The 14017-nt window shown below is 38.0% G+C and overlaps 1 protein-coding gene across 3 annotated transcripts in view; it reads right to left on the bottom strand.

The window, feature by feature from the left end:
- NFIA (nuclear factor I A) overlaps nt 1-14017 on the bottom strand; it is a 365771-nt gene that overhangs the window by 31519 nt on the left and 320235 nt on the right. Inside the window, exon 12 of one of the 3 annotated variants that reach the window (XM_028142299.2) lies at nt 3062-3153. The exons of the other annotated variants lie outside the window; for them this stretch is intronic. Within the exon in view, the coding sequence (XP_027998100.1) occupies nt 3062-3153 (92 nt within the window). The remainder of the gene's footprint in view (nt 1-3061; nt 3154-14017) is intronic. 3 annotated transcript variants of the gene reach the window in all.

The raw sequence follows: 14017 nt of genomic DNA, 5'->3' as shown, positions 1-14017 counted from the left end.
TAGAGATAATTATATCTATCATGTTGGGTGGCTTTTGTAAAGGTTAATTAGATAATTTACCTAACATACTTAGTACATAAAGTGAGTAAATTTAGGCTAGCTATAATAAAAAATTCTTTTTTTGTAAAGAAAGGTCTTATAATAAACTGGTAACTGTGTAATTAAAATATCTATTCATACAAGTTCTATCCACTAAAAAAAAGCAGAGACCATATCGAATCCACCTTTTATAGGTTGATGCTTCAGACTTTGAGAAGATTTCCACTGCGAACTGGTCTTTGGGAGAAAGAAAGGCCATTTTATTTAACATTTGTTTATGGATTTATGTGCAGGATGTCTCTTCGGCATTTGTAAAGCTCAAGTATCTGCTTGGTAACTCTTCACTTTTTACTTCTCCAAAGACAGAAAGCAAAATTTTGTTTTCCCAGAAACTTTTCCTGTAATTCAATTAATACAAATTTCATGCCTTATTAACAAAAGGGTCAATACAGAAAAAAAAAATACAAGCTTGCCTAGAAAATTAATAATATGCAGGCCATGTTCAAATTATATCTTAAAAAATTATTGTAAAAAAAACCCCACAAAACAAAAAACCCTCCCGGCTGGTGTGGCTCAGTGGTTGAGCATCAACCTATGAACCAGAGGTCAAGGTTCGATTCCTGGTCAGGGCATATGCCTGGGTTTTGGGCTTGATACCCAGTAGGGGGCATACAGGAGGCAGCCAATCAAAGATTCTCTCTCATCATTTATGTTTCTATCTCTCTCTCTCCCTCCCTCTTCCTCTCTGAAATCAATAAAAATATATATATATATTAAAAAAAAACCCTTTTCTGAACAAATGTCTTTTTAAAAAGAAGCTTTTTAAAAAAGTATGTCATTGTTTTTACTATCTGTATCTATACATGTCTAACACTTTAAATGGTTCCAGAATGTGGTTCTTTCTTTTTTAAGAAGAGTTAATATATACTCCAGAAAATTAAAATATTTAGAGCACATAATTTTTACTTCAGGACATATATATATCTATACCTCTATATCTATCTCTCTATATATATATTTATAGAAAAAAATACTACTCCATCAGCACAGTTTCTCATAAGATAATTGGGGATGGCTTTCTTCAAGCCAAATGTGGCAGGTGTCACTGTGATTAAAAAAAAAAAAAGAGAGAGAGAGAGAGAGAGAGCATTTAAGCTGCTGTCCCTATGATGCCAAATATTTAACAGAAACTAAGAAATTCAGTTCCAGATGCCAATATTGGGTCTACATGACATCATTCATCCAGATGCATGAAAAATCTGGATTTTTAAGAATTGAATTTTTGTGGTCAACAACATGGAGACCCAGTTTATGGGTTAAATAAGGCATTTGTGAAACAAAGCCATGTTGCAATGTAACACATTTTGATGGTAGACAAACACAGTGAATGGAACACAGTATTATTTCAGTGCTGTGAATCACTGCTTCTTCTAAAAAACACTACGTAAAATACACATAGGACATTTCCAAACTGCATTTTTGAGGTTTTTGATGAAGTAACCTGAGCACACTGGGGCTTTGAGAAAAGAAATCATCCATTATTACAGCCACTGTCCCCAGTTCTCCCCTCCCATTGAACTTGAACGTGTGAACCCAAAGTACAAAATGAAACGTTCTATTTTAATGCATTCGAGGTAATTATTCAAATTCACCAGTTAAATATTTGAAGGTATGGGAAAGTAAGCAATAAACTTGAACAGTTTTATGGGAGGGACTGAACAGGCAATGTTAATCCCAGATGCCATGTACCGGCCTGTTTCAGTAGAAACAGCAGAAGTGGGAAATTCAAGAGTTAACCTTCTCTCCTTCTCGTTCCCCCCTCCTCCCAGCTGCCTCCTCTGAGGCTGTACTTTCTGTGACCCTGCTTCAGTGTAGGGAAGGCTTCAGATGCAATGCAGTTTAACCCGTGCTGTCGACACAGCAATAAAGTAAAATCCTTTATGGAGAAAGCACATGAACCCAGGAAGGCAACTGTAGCCCATTCACAAGCACCTGGTCAGAGTCTGACAAACAAAGATGAGCAGTTATAAATCTGGCATCTGGAGATTACACACCCAGGCATATATATGCACAAAACATCCTGGGGAAAATTTTTTCAACCACCATGCTGAGAACCTCATAGAGAAAATATTTTCTTTATGTCAATTATGATAATATATGGTCACATTCCAATTTGGAAATCAGAGAGGAGTTTCTTTCAAAACTTGACTCTAATTCTATTTCACAAACCTCTAAATATCTATCTCTACAGCCACTACCTTGTACTACAAAAGTCTTTCATGGTTTCTCAATTAGCAGCAGCCATTTCAAAACTTTAAGAGATTTCTTCTCCTTGACCTAAACTAGCACAAAACACAACTTTCTAGTGAAAAACAAGCTCTAGATGTCCTGGCATACTCTTTTCTCAATCACCTACCTCAATATAAGACATTATACCCACCTCCATTCCCTCCCACCCCTCTGCCTCTTGCTCCCAATACCAGTGTAGCCAGGAGCAAACATCTCTGGTTATTTTCTGCACCAACACCAGCAACTTAATAGGGCTCACAAACCCTTTATTTTAGAAAGTTTGCCAGGTTCCTGGGGACCCTATAATGAATACAGAAGAGTGGCTGATTCCCCCATTCCCAGCATGCTTTCTAATGTCGCTGGCAGCCAGAGTTTATATTCCCGGTTCGGTAGGGAACTACTGTCTCCTTGCATGTAGACAGACTCCTGCCAGAGGAGACACGCTAGCTAGCACTGGGGAATCTTTCTTGCCATAGTAAAAGCGGTTCTGGTCCAGAAGCCCTCCTCTTGTGCTCCCTCAATACAAGAAGCAAAAACTGCAGGCAATGTTTTCCATGATTTCTGAGAACACACTGAAATGTGGCTGAAGGACCAGGACCGGAGAGGAGGTTGGGAGGAAAGGGGACCAAACAGGGGCTGGGAAATGCAGCCTGTTGTGCGGAGAGACAAGTTACAATGCACCTGATGAATAAAACAAGCTGCACCACATACAGAAAAGATGAGAGCGGCCCACCTGTGTCTGTTGAGGGATATTTACAAAGCTTGGATCCCGTGGTCCAACACTGACGAATCGGTTTGCGGGGGAGGTGCTGGGTGTCGAGTAGGCTGTGAAGGAAGGGACACATGCGTTCAGGAAGCAGCACGAGATTGCACACAAACAACACCAAAACACACAGTCTCCGAGCCGACGCAGCTGATCAACGAGGAAATGTGCAAACACTGTAGCTAGCAAAGGGATCTGGCTAGCAAGGGCATTTTAGACAGTCAAAAAGGGAAGGGGTGTTGGCTTCCAAAGACTGTTGGAATAAAACGATGTCAAATTGGTGCTCAGATGAGCTCTTTTTTTTTCCTTCCATCATACAAATCAGAACATGCAGGACATTTGCAAAGTATACTTTCTGAGTTCAATACAAGCTCTGAGGTCAGAAAGAGATCCCTAGTTTGTAGAGCACAGGAGAAAGAAATTAGGTAGGAAGGGCAGGAAAGCAGCTCATTTTACAATCTTGCTTTTCACACTATACACTCCAAAAACAATCATGAAATGTTCCTGTGTCTCTATAGCTAAATAGCGAAGAGGAGTCTTCACAGAAGGAATTAATGGGTTCCCCAGAAAGGATGTGGAAAACCATTTAGAACAAGTGGTCTTCATAGGCCCAGGAGAGAACCTAGAATCTTTCTGATGCCTAAAATGTGCTTGAAATATTAACATTTGTAGTCTTCCGGTCCTAGAACCTTTCCATTCTGGCACAAACTTTAAGAATGTCACACTGGAACCTCAGACCCTACACTTCAGTTTACTATTATTTTCACAGTATCTGGAAATTTTGTTGTTGGTTTTTATATTTAAGAACTTCACTCTACTTTAGTGCAGAGGAAATTCAGTGGCTTTGGTGTTTCGTTGGCTCATAAATCCAAATGTACATTTTTTCAGTATCCTACAACTTCCTTCTTTATAAATCCACACTCTTTCTTTGACTTATTCACACTCTTTCTTTGTACTAGAATTTTTACAAAGACCATTGCTTAATTTCAAATTTCTTAACATTACTTGTAAAAGGCCTAAGTTTTTTGGACTGTCTCTAAACACACATCATCTAAAAGATGAAAAAAATCTACAATTTTAAAAACACAGATAATTGAGGGAATAATACCAAATTCCTTTCCCAGATTTGTTTTTCCTTATTGATATCATCATCTGTTTCTCTTACTTTGAACACTGTGTCGACTTGTTGTTTCTCTTGTTAATCACATCTAGAAATAAAATTCCCACCAATCTGGCCCAAGTCCTGTTGGTCATTTCTGGGAAGAGCTAAGTCACCCACTCAGATCTGGGACGGTCATGTGGTGTGGCTGTGTCAAACCAGCACCAAATGGAGGATGAACACGAGGTTCCTCTGGTATCTGCCAATCAAAAAATTTTTGCTCTAGTAGTGTTTTTGTTAGAAGGAGTGGTTTACTAATAGCTTTATATCCAATGACCTAAATGTATGATGATGTACTGTCTAGCAATGTGAATCTATTGATTTCCTCCCTGGCCCATCCTATGTCAAACCAACTTCAACAGATTTAGGAAAAACTTCTTCAGTTAGCCATTCAGTAAACACCTCTCACTCACTAGTATGGGGGAAATTTAATTTTTTCAAAGCTCAGTAAAATACTCTTTATTAATTGCTTCATTTAGTCTATTGCTTTGGTATGCTTGATACACTTTAGTAAGTCTCAATGGAAAATTTTATATTGAAAATGATGGACTATAATTACGTCGTAGTGAATTTATCTGCTCTTAGGGCACAAAGAGAACATGGGAGAGATAAGGGAGAAAGTTAGTAGATGAAATGACCTATTAACCTTGTTAGTGGTTATGGGGGGGGGAAAGCATTCTTTCACACGTGAGCAGGTAGATAGGTTGAGAAGAAACAAAAAGGCATGAAGAAATGCTAAGGTGGTTAATGACAGATGCTGAAACATGAGTGCTTAGTTTGATGGTCCTAGTAGAACTGTGTACACAGACCTGCACAGGTCATCACAGAAAAGTAGCAGGATTTCCTATGACATTTTTACCACATTGGTGACATCAGAAACAAGCATGCTGAAAGGTACCAGGATACATAGCATCCATTCTCTCTCTCTCTCTCTCTCTCTCTCTCTCTCTCTCTGTATGTGTGTGTATGTGTGTGTGTGTGTGTTGAAGATAGCTCTCTATTGAAAATAGTGAATTTACTAAAACTGGAAAGGTTTGTATTGCAACCCTTTCTCTATTTTTGTCTGACCTAAATGTTAGCATTTGAAAGAAGGTTTAGTATACAAATATTTAGCCACTCAAAATTACTGTGAGGCTGACAATAGTATATTTTCCCTCCTTCAAGCATGAGACAAACCTTGCAGGCTGGTTTCAAAACATCTCAGAAGGCCTTTAATGCTCTCATAGTTACTTAAACTGCTCCAAAGTTTATTCTGGTTTTTAAAAAAGAGAGCATTGGTGAGAGAAGTGGTGATGGGATTGCATCTTTTAAAAAAGTATATTACAACTACAAAAATCTGTGAATCACTGAGTACTCAAGTTATCAGATGGAATAAATGGTGCCCAGGGAAATTTATTCTATAGAAAGCTACGTGCTGGGGAAAATCAAGGACACAGGAAAAACAAGGGAAGGAAGAAAGAAATTCTGATTCATCTTCCATTATTGTAGCTACAACAGGCAGAGAGTTCACTATAACAGGATGTAGTTCCGTAAATGATATAAGTTGCATCTGAGTTTCCCAAAGGATCAGTGGAATAAGGGAAGTTCTAGTGCAGAACAAAAACCTCAAATGAAACTTTTTATTAAAACAACCACTTACATGATCATGAATCAATTATACATGCACAGCTAAGAGCTTTCAACATGAATATAAAGTCAAGTAAAGGGGGCAGTGTGGTAATTAGTTATATACAACTGTGTTTATGCTATTATATCACATTCATAGCTTTCTTTATTATAATCCTTGCCTTATTTACATCAGCAATAATCAAATGCTACAGGAAGAGCTTCAGGAAATCAGGAAATCCAGAAAATAATTTTCTGGGAGGATTTCTGCAGGCATTTTTTTTAGGATTCTGGAGGAAAGATTCAAGGCATTTGAAGATTTTCTGATAAAGTCAAGAGGGAAATCAATTTGCCTCTATAATTTCAATATAAAAGTCCTCATGGCAACCAGGACTATTAGAAATCAAATTATTGATTACTTGGCTACTTCTGAAACAAAGTGCTTGTTGTTGTTTTGTTCAGCAGCCATTTTACCTATAGGAGCAATATTACCATGGACCATTTTCTTGACATTATGGAAGAACATTCCTTTAAGAATCTCCCACCAGCTTTTATTTACACTAATCTGATCATGTTTTTCCTCTCTCTGATGCATTTCTTCACATTATCCACGAGTCTTAGTTTGGCCTAAACCACATGGTAAATATCAAAATTCCAAACCAGAATTTGATCCACATGAAGAAAACCCCAGCCTTCTGTGTTACCCACTTATATGTATTGCTAGTTCTATACATAATCCTTCACTTAGGGTAGCGATTTTCAACTGGTGTGCCACAAGAATTTTAAAATCATGCAATACCTGACTATTTAGTCAGGGGCACTGACCTCTCTTCCCCTACTGTCAAACAAAAAAATGTCAACAGCCAACACAACAATCACCATCTGTTGTGAATGGATCAAAATAATGACTTTTTTGGGGGTCAGATTGGCAAAAAATATATTTTTTGGTGTGTCGCAGAATCTTAGTAATTAGTTTATGTGTGCCATGAGATAAAAAAGGTTGAAAATCGCTGACTTAGGCAGTACAAGTCCTGGTTAGTATGATCAGCTGAGGGAATGGTTCAAGAACAGTCCTTTCTTTATAAGCAATAGTTTTACAGGACTTCTGAGAGTGCTGGAGTCTATCTCTAGGGCAGTGATGGCGAACCTATGACACGCGTGTCAGCATTGACACGCGTAGCCATTTCTGACACATGGCCGCTGAGGCGGCCGCATGCCGAGGAGGAAACATTTGCTGCTCCTGAGGATGAAACATTTGCGACTAGAGTCTTGGAGTTAGTTTTTTCCTCAAAGTGACACACTACCCGAGTTATGCTCAGTTTTTTGGCGAAGTTTGACACACCAAGCTCAAAAGGTTGCCCATCACTGCTCTAGGGGATTGTAGAGAGGGCAGGGAAAGTGGCAGTGATCACCCATTAGCATTGCTCTTTCTCTTTCCCTCTCCTACTCCCTCTCCCCCTCTTTCTCCTTCTCTCTCTCTCACTCCGTCTGTGCCAGGCCCTCTACTGAGCATTATGGCAGATACTAAGGTGAGTAAGACACACTGCTTTCCTCAAAACGTTAGAGTCTAACGGGATGAGATGAGTACAGAAAATGAAAATAGGAGGACCCAAAAGTAATATAAATAAGTCTGTGGAGTGTTAAAGGACAGAAAAGTAACACCTGGCAGGAGAACAGCAAAAGCTTTACAGAGAAGACGGAGATGGCTTCAGAGACAGGCTGGAAAAGATGCGTTGGCTGACAGGTTCGGATGGATTAGCGGTCACAGAGGAAGCAGCACAAGCAAAGGAGCAGAGGTGGGAATCGGAGGCATCAATCGTGGAGGGAAAGGAAAAAAACAGGAGACGTTGCAAATTACATTTTGCCATATAGTAAGGGAATATAACAATTTAAGGATCAGAGACCTTACTGTTTGAACATGGAGGGTGGAAGAATAACCAAAGACACAAATTTTCATTCTAAACACCCTAAGACAACTAGTCGTCTTACTACTCTAAACCTTTTCCCTTTATATCTCAAATATCAATATACCCTCACATGTTCCCTTGTTTTCAGTAATTCAGACATATTCACATGTGGGGAATTTCCCTCTAAAAATAAGTAGTCAAACATTCAATTGCACTCCAATAGACTTACTGGGATTCTACTACCTTCCCAGGAATGTGCTAGTTATTAGACAGAAGTAATCAAACCAAGTTTAGGAATGCAGACTTGGACAGATCCCTGTGTTCAAATGGTAATTGCAGTAAATGTTCACCAGGGACACCTGAGAGTGCGTGAGGCAGCATTCAGCTGCAAACTGCAACACTGAGATGACTAAGTACCTAACGAAAATAATTTCTAGAATCTTTTCTTAATGCACTGTGGTTTTCTTTAAAAAAAACAAACAAACAAACAAACAAAAAAGCCCTATGAAAAAGCATCCATATCTAAAAAAAAATGCAGAAACTGTTAGAAAATAAATTGACTGATTTCTAAATGAAATCCACTACCATGGAACTCACTGAAGAACTTCAACTGCACTATTTCTTGCAAGGTCACAAAAGAAACGCTGGAGGATATCGGAGTTTCTACCTTCCGAGAAACCTATTGGTATTGACAAGTTTACGGGGCCGAGTTAGCATTATTAATATCATTATACAGCCAAGGGAGCACAGCCCATGTTACATATGATCCAGTCCTCAGAGACTTAGAAATTCCCATGTGATGGAATAGATGTAGTTAATATCCAGATGTTTGAAATCCAGGAGATAACCACACTGAATTTCCATTATTTTGATCACATCTGTGCAGTCAGTTACCTCATTCTATAACCCCTGCAAATCTTTTGTCTTTACAAACAAGTTACCAACAACAACAACAAAAAGGCAGCCCTCAGGGCCAGAAATTAAAGCCTACTTATCGCTAGTGAATTATTAAAGAACAACATACCCATGAGCTATCTTCCTGAATTCTAACTTTAATATATTAGCATTACTTAACATGTATAGTAACAATTTACATGACATGTCTAATGTGCCAATAGTTCACAAAAATCATGATGAGAATCAATTTAGCCAGATGGCCTTGCTCTGCTGGGATTTCTATATATATTAAGGATCCTCAGAGCGAGGTAGGGGTTCAAGCAACATCATGATTTGGGGTAACACACGCATAAAGGAAGGCACAAGACAATTCATGTGTGCAGAGAGAAGGGGATCTGAGCAACTTGTAAACCGGTGGCACTTTGACCTTATGTTACCAAAATCTGTGTGATAAAGAGGCACTTTACAATGAGTTCTTCCTGTACCCAGTCTGCTTAAACTGCCTATAAGGGTTTTTTATTCATAATAATTTTAAAGGGTAAGAATACAGTCTTGTTTCAGGTCACTTAAATTTATATCTGATGGCTTATCCAAATTCTAGAACTCATTTATTTTTGTATGTATACTGTGTTTTGTTCAATTGATAGGACACATTTATTGATCAGAAGCAACAATGTATTTGGGTAAGCACAGGTGAAAGTCATATTAAATAGCCACAGAAAATAAACCCTGGATTCAGCTGAGGTTTACTAAAAAAAAAGAAACTTAGATCAATATATTGGATTTCTCTCTTTTGAAAGAATCTGTAGCCTCAGGAAAGGCAGTATAACTCTGGAAACCCACTTTTGGGAATTTATCCTCAATAAATACTTAAAAGTACAGATAAAATTTATGCTGCAAGATGTTCATTACAGCATTACTTATAAGAGCAACAAATTGGAACCAAGTTACAAAGTAATGCTTCATCCATATGTTGAAATATTTTGCAGCTGTTAAAAATGTTTTAAACCTGGCCAGTGTGGCTCAGTGGTTGAGTGTGGACCTATGAACCAGGAGGTCATGGTTCGTTCGATTCCTAGTAAGGGCACATGCCTGGTTTGCGGGCTTGATCCTTAGTGGGGTGTGTGTGTGTGTGTGTGTGTGTGTGTTTGTGCAGGAGGCAGCCAATCAATGATTTTCTTTCATCATTGATATTTCTATCTCTCTGTCCCTCCCTGAAATCAATAAAAAATGTTTTAAAATAATGATTATCACCACAAGTTTATAAAATAAAATGAATATATGCATACATACATATATGCACACATCTATCATGATTAATTATGTTTAAATATGCACAGAAAATAATAATCTCTGAAGAGTAATCTTATGGGTGATTTTTAAAAACCTTCCAGTAATTTTTAATCTTAAGTAAAATAAACATAAGTGGAACCTGAAAACCCCAAATAATACTTTTCTTTTTGCAATAGTGCAATGTAGTCAATAGAAAATAAGTTTTACAACCAGAAAATCCTGGATTCAATCCATTCAGTCTCTCCCTAGAAATGTGATCTTGGCCATCCAGTTACCCTCTCTGAGCTTCTCCACATGCAGCGTCTAGCACATGCTGGCACATATCTCACAGGCTAAGACAAAAGTTAATGTCCTATAGTAGGAATAAGTAAAAATTATTTAGAATCATGTTTCCTAACCTTTTATGAATAAGAAAAGGAATAAAATAGTAATTAATAGCATAAAAATGTTATATTCAGTAGGTCACCATCATCTTATATGTGTGTGTATATGCATATACAAATATACACATAATATGCACTAAGAAACTGGGGGAGAATTATAGGAGAATATAATTTTTTTCATGCTTTTCTATATCTTTCAAGTTTCCAACACTGCTATATATTACCTTTATAAAGGAAGTCTTAAAACTTATTTGTTATCTGAAAAAGTAAAATACTGAGACCAAATCAAGTCTTGAATGGGTTAAGATACCCTAATGATGTGATCCTCCACTGTCTGCTCTCTTTTCTCACTCCTTTATAATATTCATCTCTTACTCTCCTTTCTCCTGTTTTTGTTCCTCTGTTTTTCATCCTATTCAATGTACCCAGGAGTTTTTATTCTTGGAATTTATATAAAAGTTCTTTATGGAGTGTCTTAGGATTTTCAGAGGAAAGGTGTACAATAGCCTATCTTGAAACAGTATGTGCCCTGGTAGCATAGAAACCCCTGGGCTCAGGAGTCCAACAGACCTGAGTCTGAATCCTGGTTTAGTCACAGTTTCCTCTTTTTTTAAAAGAGGGATGACAATTCCAATTTTGCAGATTTAAAATATTAATCAAATGCAACTCAGGTAATGCATAGGAAAATACCTATTGAAGTGCCTGCTTTTCAATAATTATTTTTCTTTATCCTGTGCAAATTTAAACATTAAAAATTTGGATTGTGCACAGGAAAAAATACTCTGCAAAAGTATTTATGAAAAATTGTGATTTAAGATAGTACATTTGTATTCAATGGGTTCCTAAAGCAGAACTTATGACAAAATAATGGCTACTGAGAATGAAAATGCTAACTTTGTACTAAATTGTAGACTATCTGTGAGACTATCTAGACTTTTTACCAGAAACAGCACACATTTTTGCTATCATACTCAAAGTTCAGGTTAGTGTAGTTAAAATCTAGGTATATAAAAAATTGCCAAGGCTTTTATAGGATTTTATGGACCCACCCCCTACCCGCTACCACATGTGTAAATTTTGGTCACTGTAGTGATTAGACAGATATTTTTAAAAAATAACACAATCATTATATTTGATATAAAATTCAATAATACTTTCATCCTCATTGAATAAGTACCAAAGAGCTATCCCTCAATAAACAAGTTTCTGTCCTTTGACACACAATAAAGTATATATATATCCCACTCTACAGCAGTATTCTATACACACTTCTTAGCACTGACTTAATATAATTCAAAGATTATTCCATGAATCCAAATAGACCCATCTCTTTGTTTTTAAAAGATTCCTAATGTATATCATATTGGTGAATATGTAGGTATTACCAATCTTTTATTAAAATCAATGTTGCAATGAATACTTGAGATATGTCTTTGCTTACATGTCCCACTATATGCATGGCTTACATTCAAAATTTACATCCTATGTAATAAAGAAGTAACATGCAAACTGACCATCATGCCCTTGCACAAGATGGCCACCCCCATGTGGTCACAAGATGGCCACCACAAGATGGCCAGCAGGGTAGGGCAGTTGTGGGTGATCAGGCCAGCAGGGGAGGGCAGTTAGGGGCAACCAGGCCAGCAGGGGAGGGCAGTTGGGGGCGACCAGGCATGCAGGAGAGGGCAGTTAGGGGTGACCGGGCTGGCAGGGGAGCAGTTAGGCATCGATCAGGCTGGCAGGGAAGTGGTTAGGGGGTGATCAAGCTGGCAGGCAGGCAAGCGGTTGGGAGCCAGCAGTCCCGGATTGTGAGAGGGATGTCTGACTGCCGGTTTAGGCCCGATCCCACAGGGATCGGCAGTCAGACATCCCCCGAGGGGTCCCAGATTGGAGAGGGTCCAGGCTGGGCTGAGGGACATCTCCTTCCCACCCCCTTTCCCCCCGCCCCCCAGTGCACGAATTTCATGCACCAGGCCTCTAGTATATATATGAAAAACTAAATTGTCCTCTGAAGAGGTTGAACTAACTTTCAGTCCAACAATCCTGGAGAATAAAGGAAATCTGCCTCCGCTGACATCTCCTATTTTTCACCTCTTCATTGTTACTGTTTTATCTCCTTCCAAATTTTCTGCTCTCTTCCTTTCCCTGATAATAAGAATTACTCTTAGCAACAGAAACCAATTCATACTAAAGTATAAATGTCCACTAACATCTTCCTCTGTATTTCTCTCATAGAGTTTTCACTGCTAACAAATGGAAATTTTGGGCTAAAGCAAACATACTCATAGGATGCTGTGGCCAAGAGTATGAATTACAGGTTCAAGGTGGCTGGGAATGAATCATGGCTGGGTGTGAATCATGATGTGGCTACACCTGGCTGAGTGATCTTGAGAAAGTTATCTTTCTCTCTCTCCTTGTCTTTCTCAATTAAGGTATTTACATTCTAAAATACCAGTATTTATTTCATAGACTTACTGTGAAGTTTCAAATAAGAGAATATATATGAAAACATTTTTAAAGTGCTTGACTATTAGTAAAAGCTCAATACTTTACTGTTATTAATTTCAGACATGAGCAGGTAATTCTGGCTCCTAGGTAACCAGAAATCTTGTCACATTGCTTTGTACTTTTAGTTATAGTATGAGGAAGTAAAAAGAGCTGGGAAGGTCTGTGTTTGAGTCCCTTCCAAGCTACAAGGAAGCACAATCTTGGGAAAGTAACCTCCACTTTCTAATCTCAATTTCCTTGTCTATAAAATCCTGACCTCATAGGAGTCTTAGGAAGCCGAACGAAAGAATGTTTATGTGTAAAATAGCTTTGCAACCAAAAAAGCATTGAACATATGTTAATTATTATACTAGAAAATTTCCATTCCAGTCAGAGATTATTGTTATATTCTTAGTTAATATTCATTCATCAGAGATATAAAAATAAGTAATAAAGGAAACTTATTACATGTTTCTACTTTAATAAAATTCTATTTAAAAAAAATCAAAAGTTCATGGCCAAAAAGTCAGGGACTAAAAAGTTTATGCATTTTTAAATTGAGTTTTTGTGTTCCTAATTAATTTTAAAAAGCAAAATATTAATGCTATATCTTCCTTCATGATTCAAACGTGTTTTTTCTTTCCATTGTAATTCCAGGCTATGATGCCAATTTTCAATTTCTTTTCTGGAAAAGTCCATTTTTATAGTGTGATGTTGGTGTCAACCAATATAAAAATTAGATCTTATAATACAATTAAGAAAAAGAACAGTGAATTTTGAATGATCATACCACAAATAGACCCAAATGTAATGAGTTATTTCTTCTATTCTTGAGCTGTTGTCCTCATTCATTGTATTACATGTTTGAAAAGGAGTCCCTTACCAATTAATGAGATGATGCATATGGAAAACCTCAGTAAACTGCAAAGAGCTGCAACAGGCAGGATCCTATATAATAAAAGGCCAATATGCAAATCGACCGAATGGTGGAACAACTGGTTGCTATGAAGCACACTGACCACCAGGAGGCAGATGCTCAACGCAGGAGCTGCCCCCTGGTGGTCAGTGCATTCTCACAGCGGGGAGCACTGCTCAGCCAGAAGCCCTGAGCTGGGCTCACGGCTGGTGAGCACAGTGGCGGAGGCGGAGCCTCTCCCGCCTCTGCGGCAGCACTACGGATGTTCTTCTGCTGGCT

The sequence above is a fragment of the Eptesicus fuscus genome, chromosome 9 (genome assembly GCF_027574615.1).
Source record: "Eptesicus fuscus isolate TK198812 chromosome 9, DD_ASM_mEF_20220401, whole genome shotgun sequence".
Lineage (NCBI taxonomy): Eukaryota > Metazoa > Chordata > Mammalia > Chiroptera > Vespertilionidae > Eptesicus > Eptesicus fuscus.
Note: the sequence above shows the minus strand (reverse complement) of the source record. Positions and strands in the feature narration are given on the sequence as shown.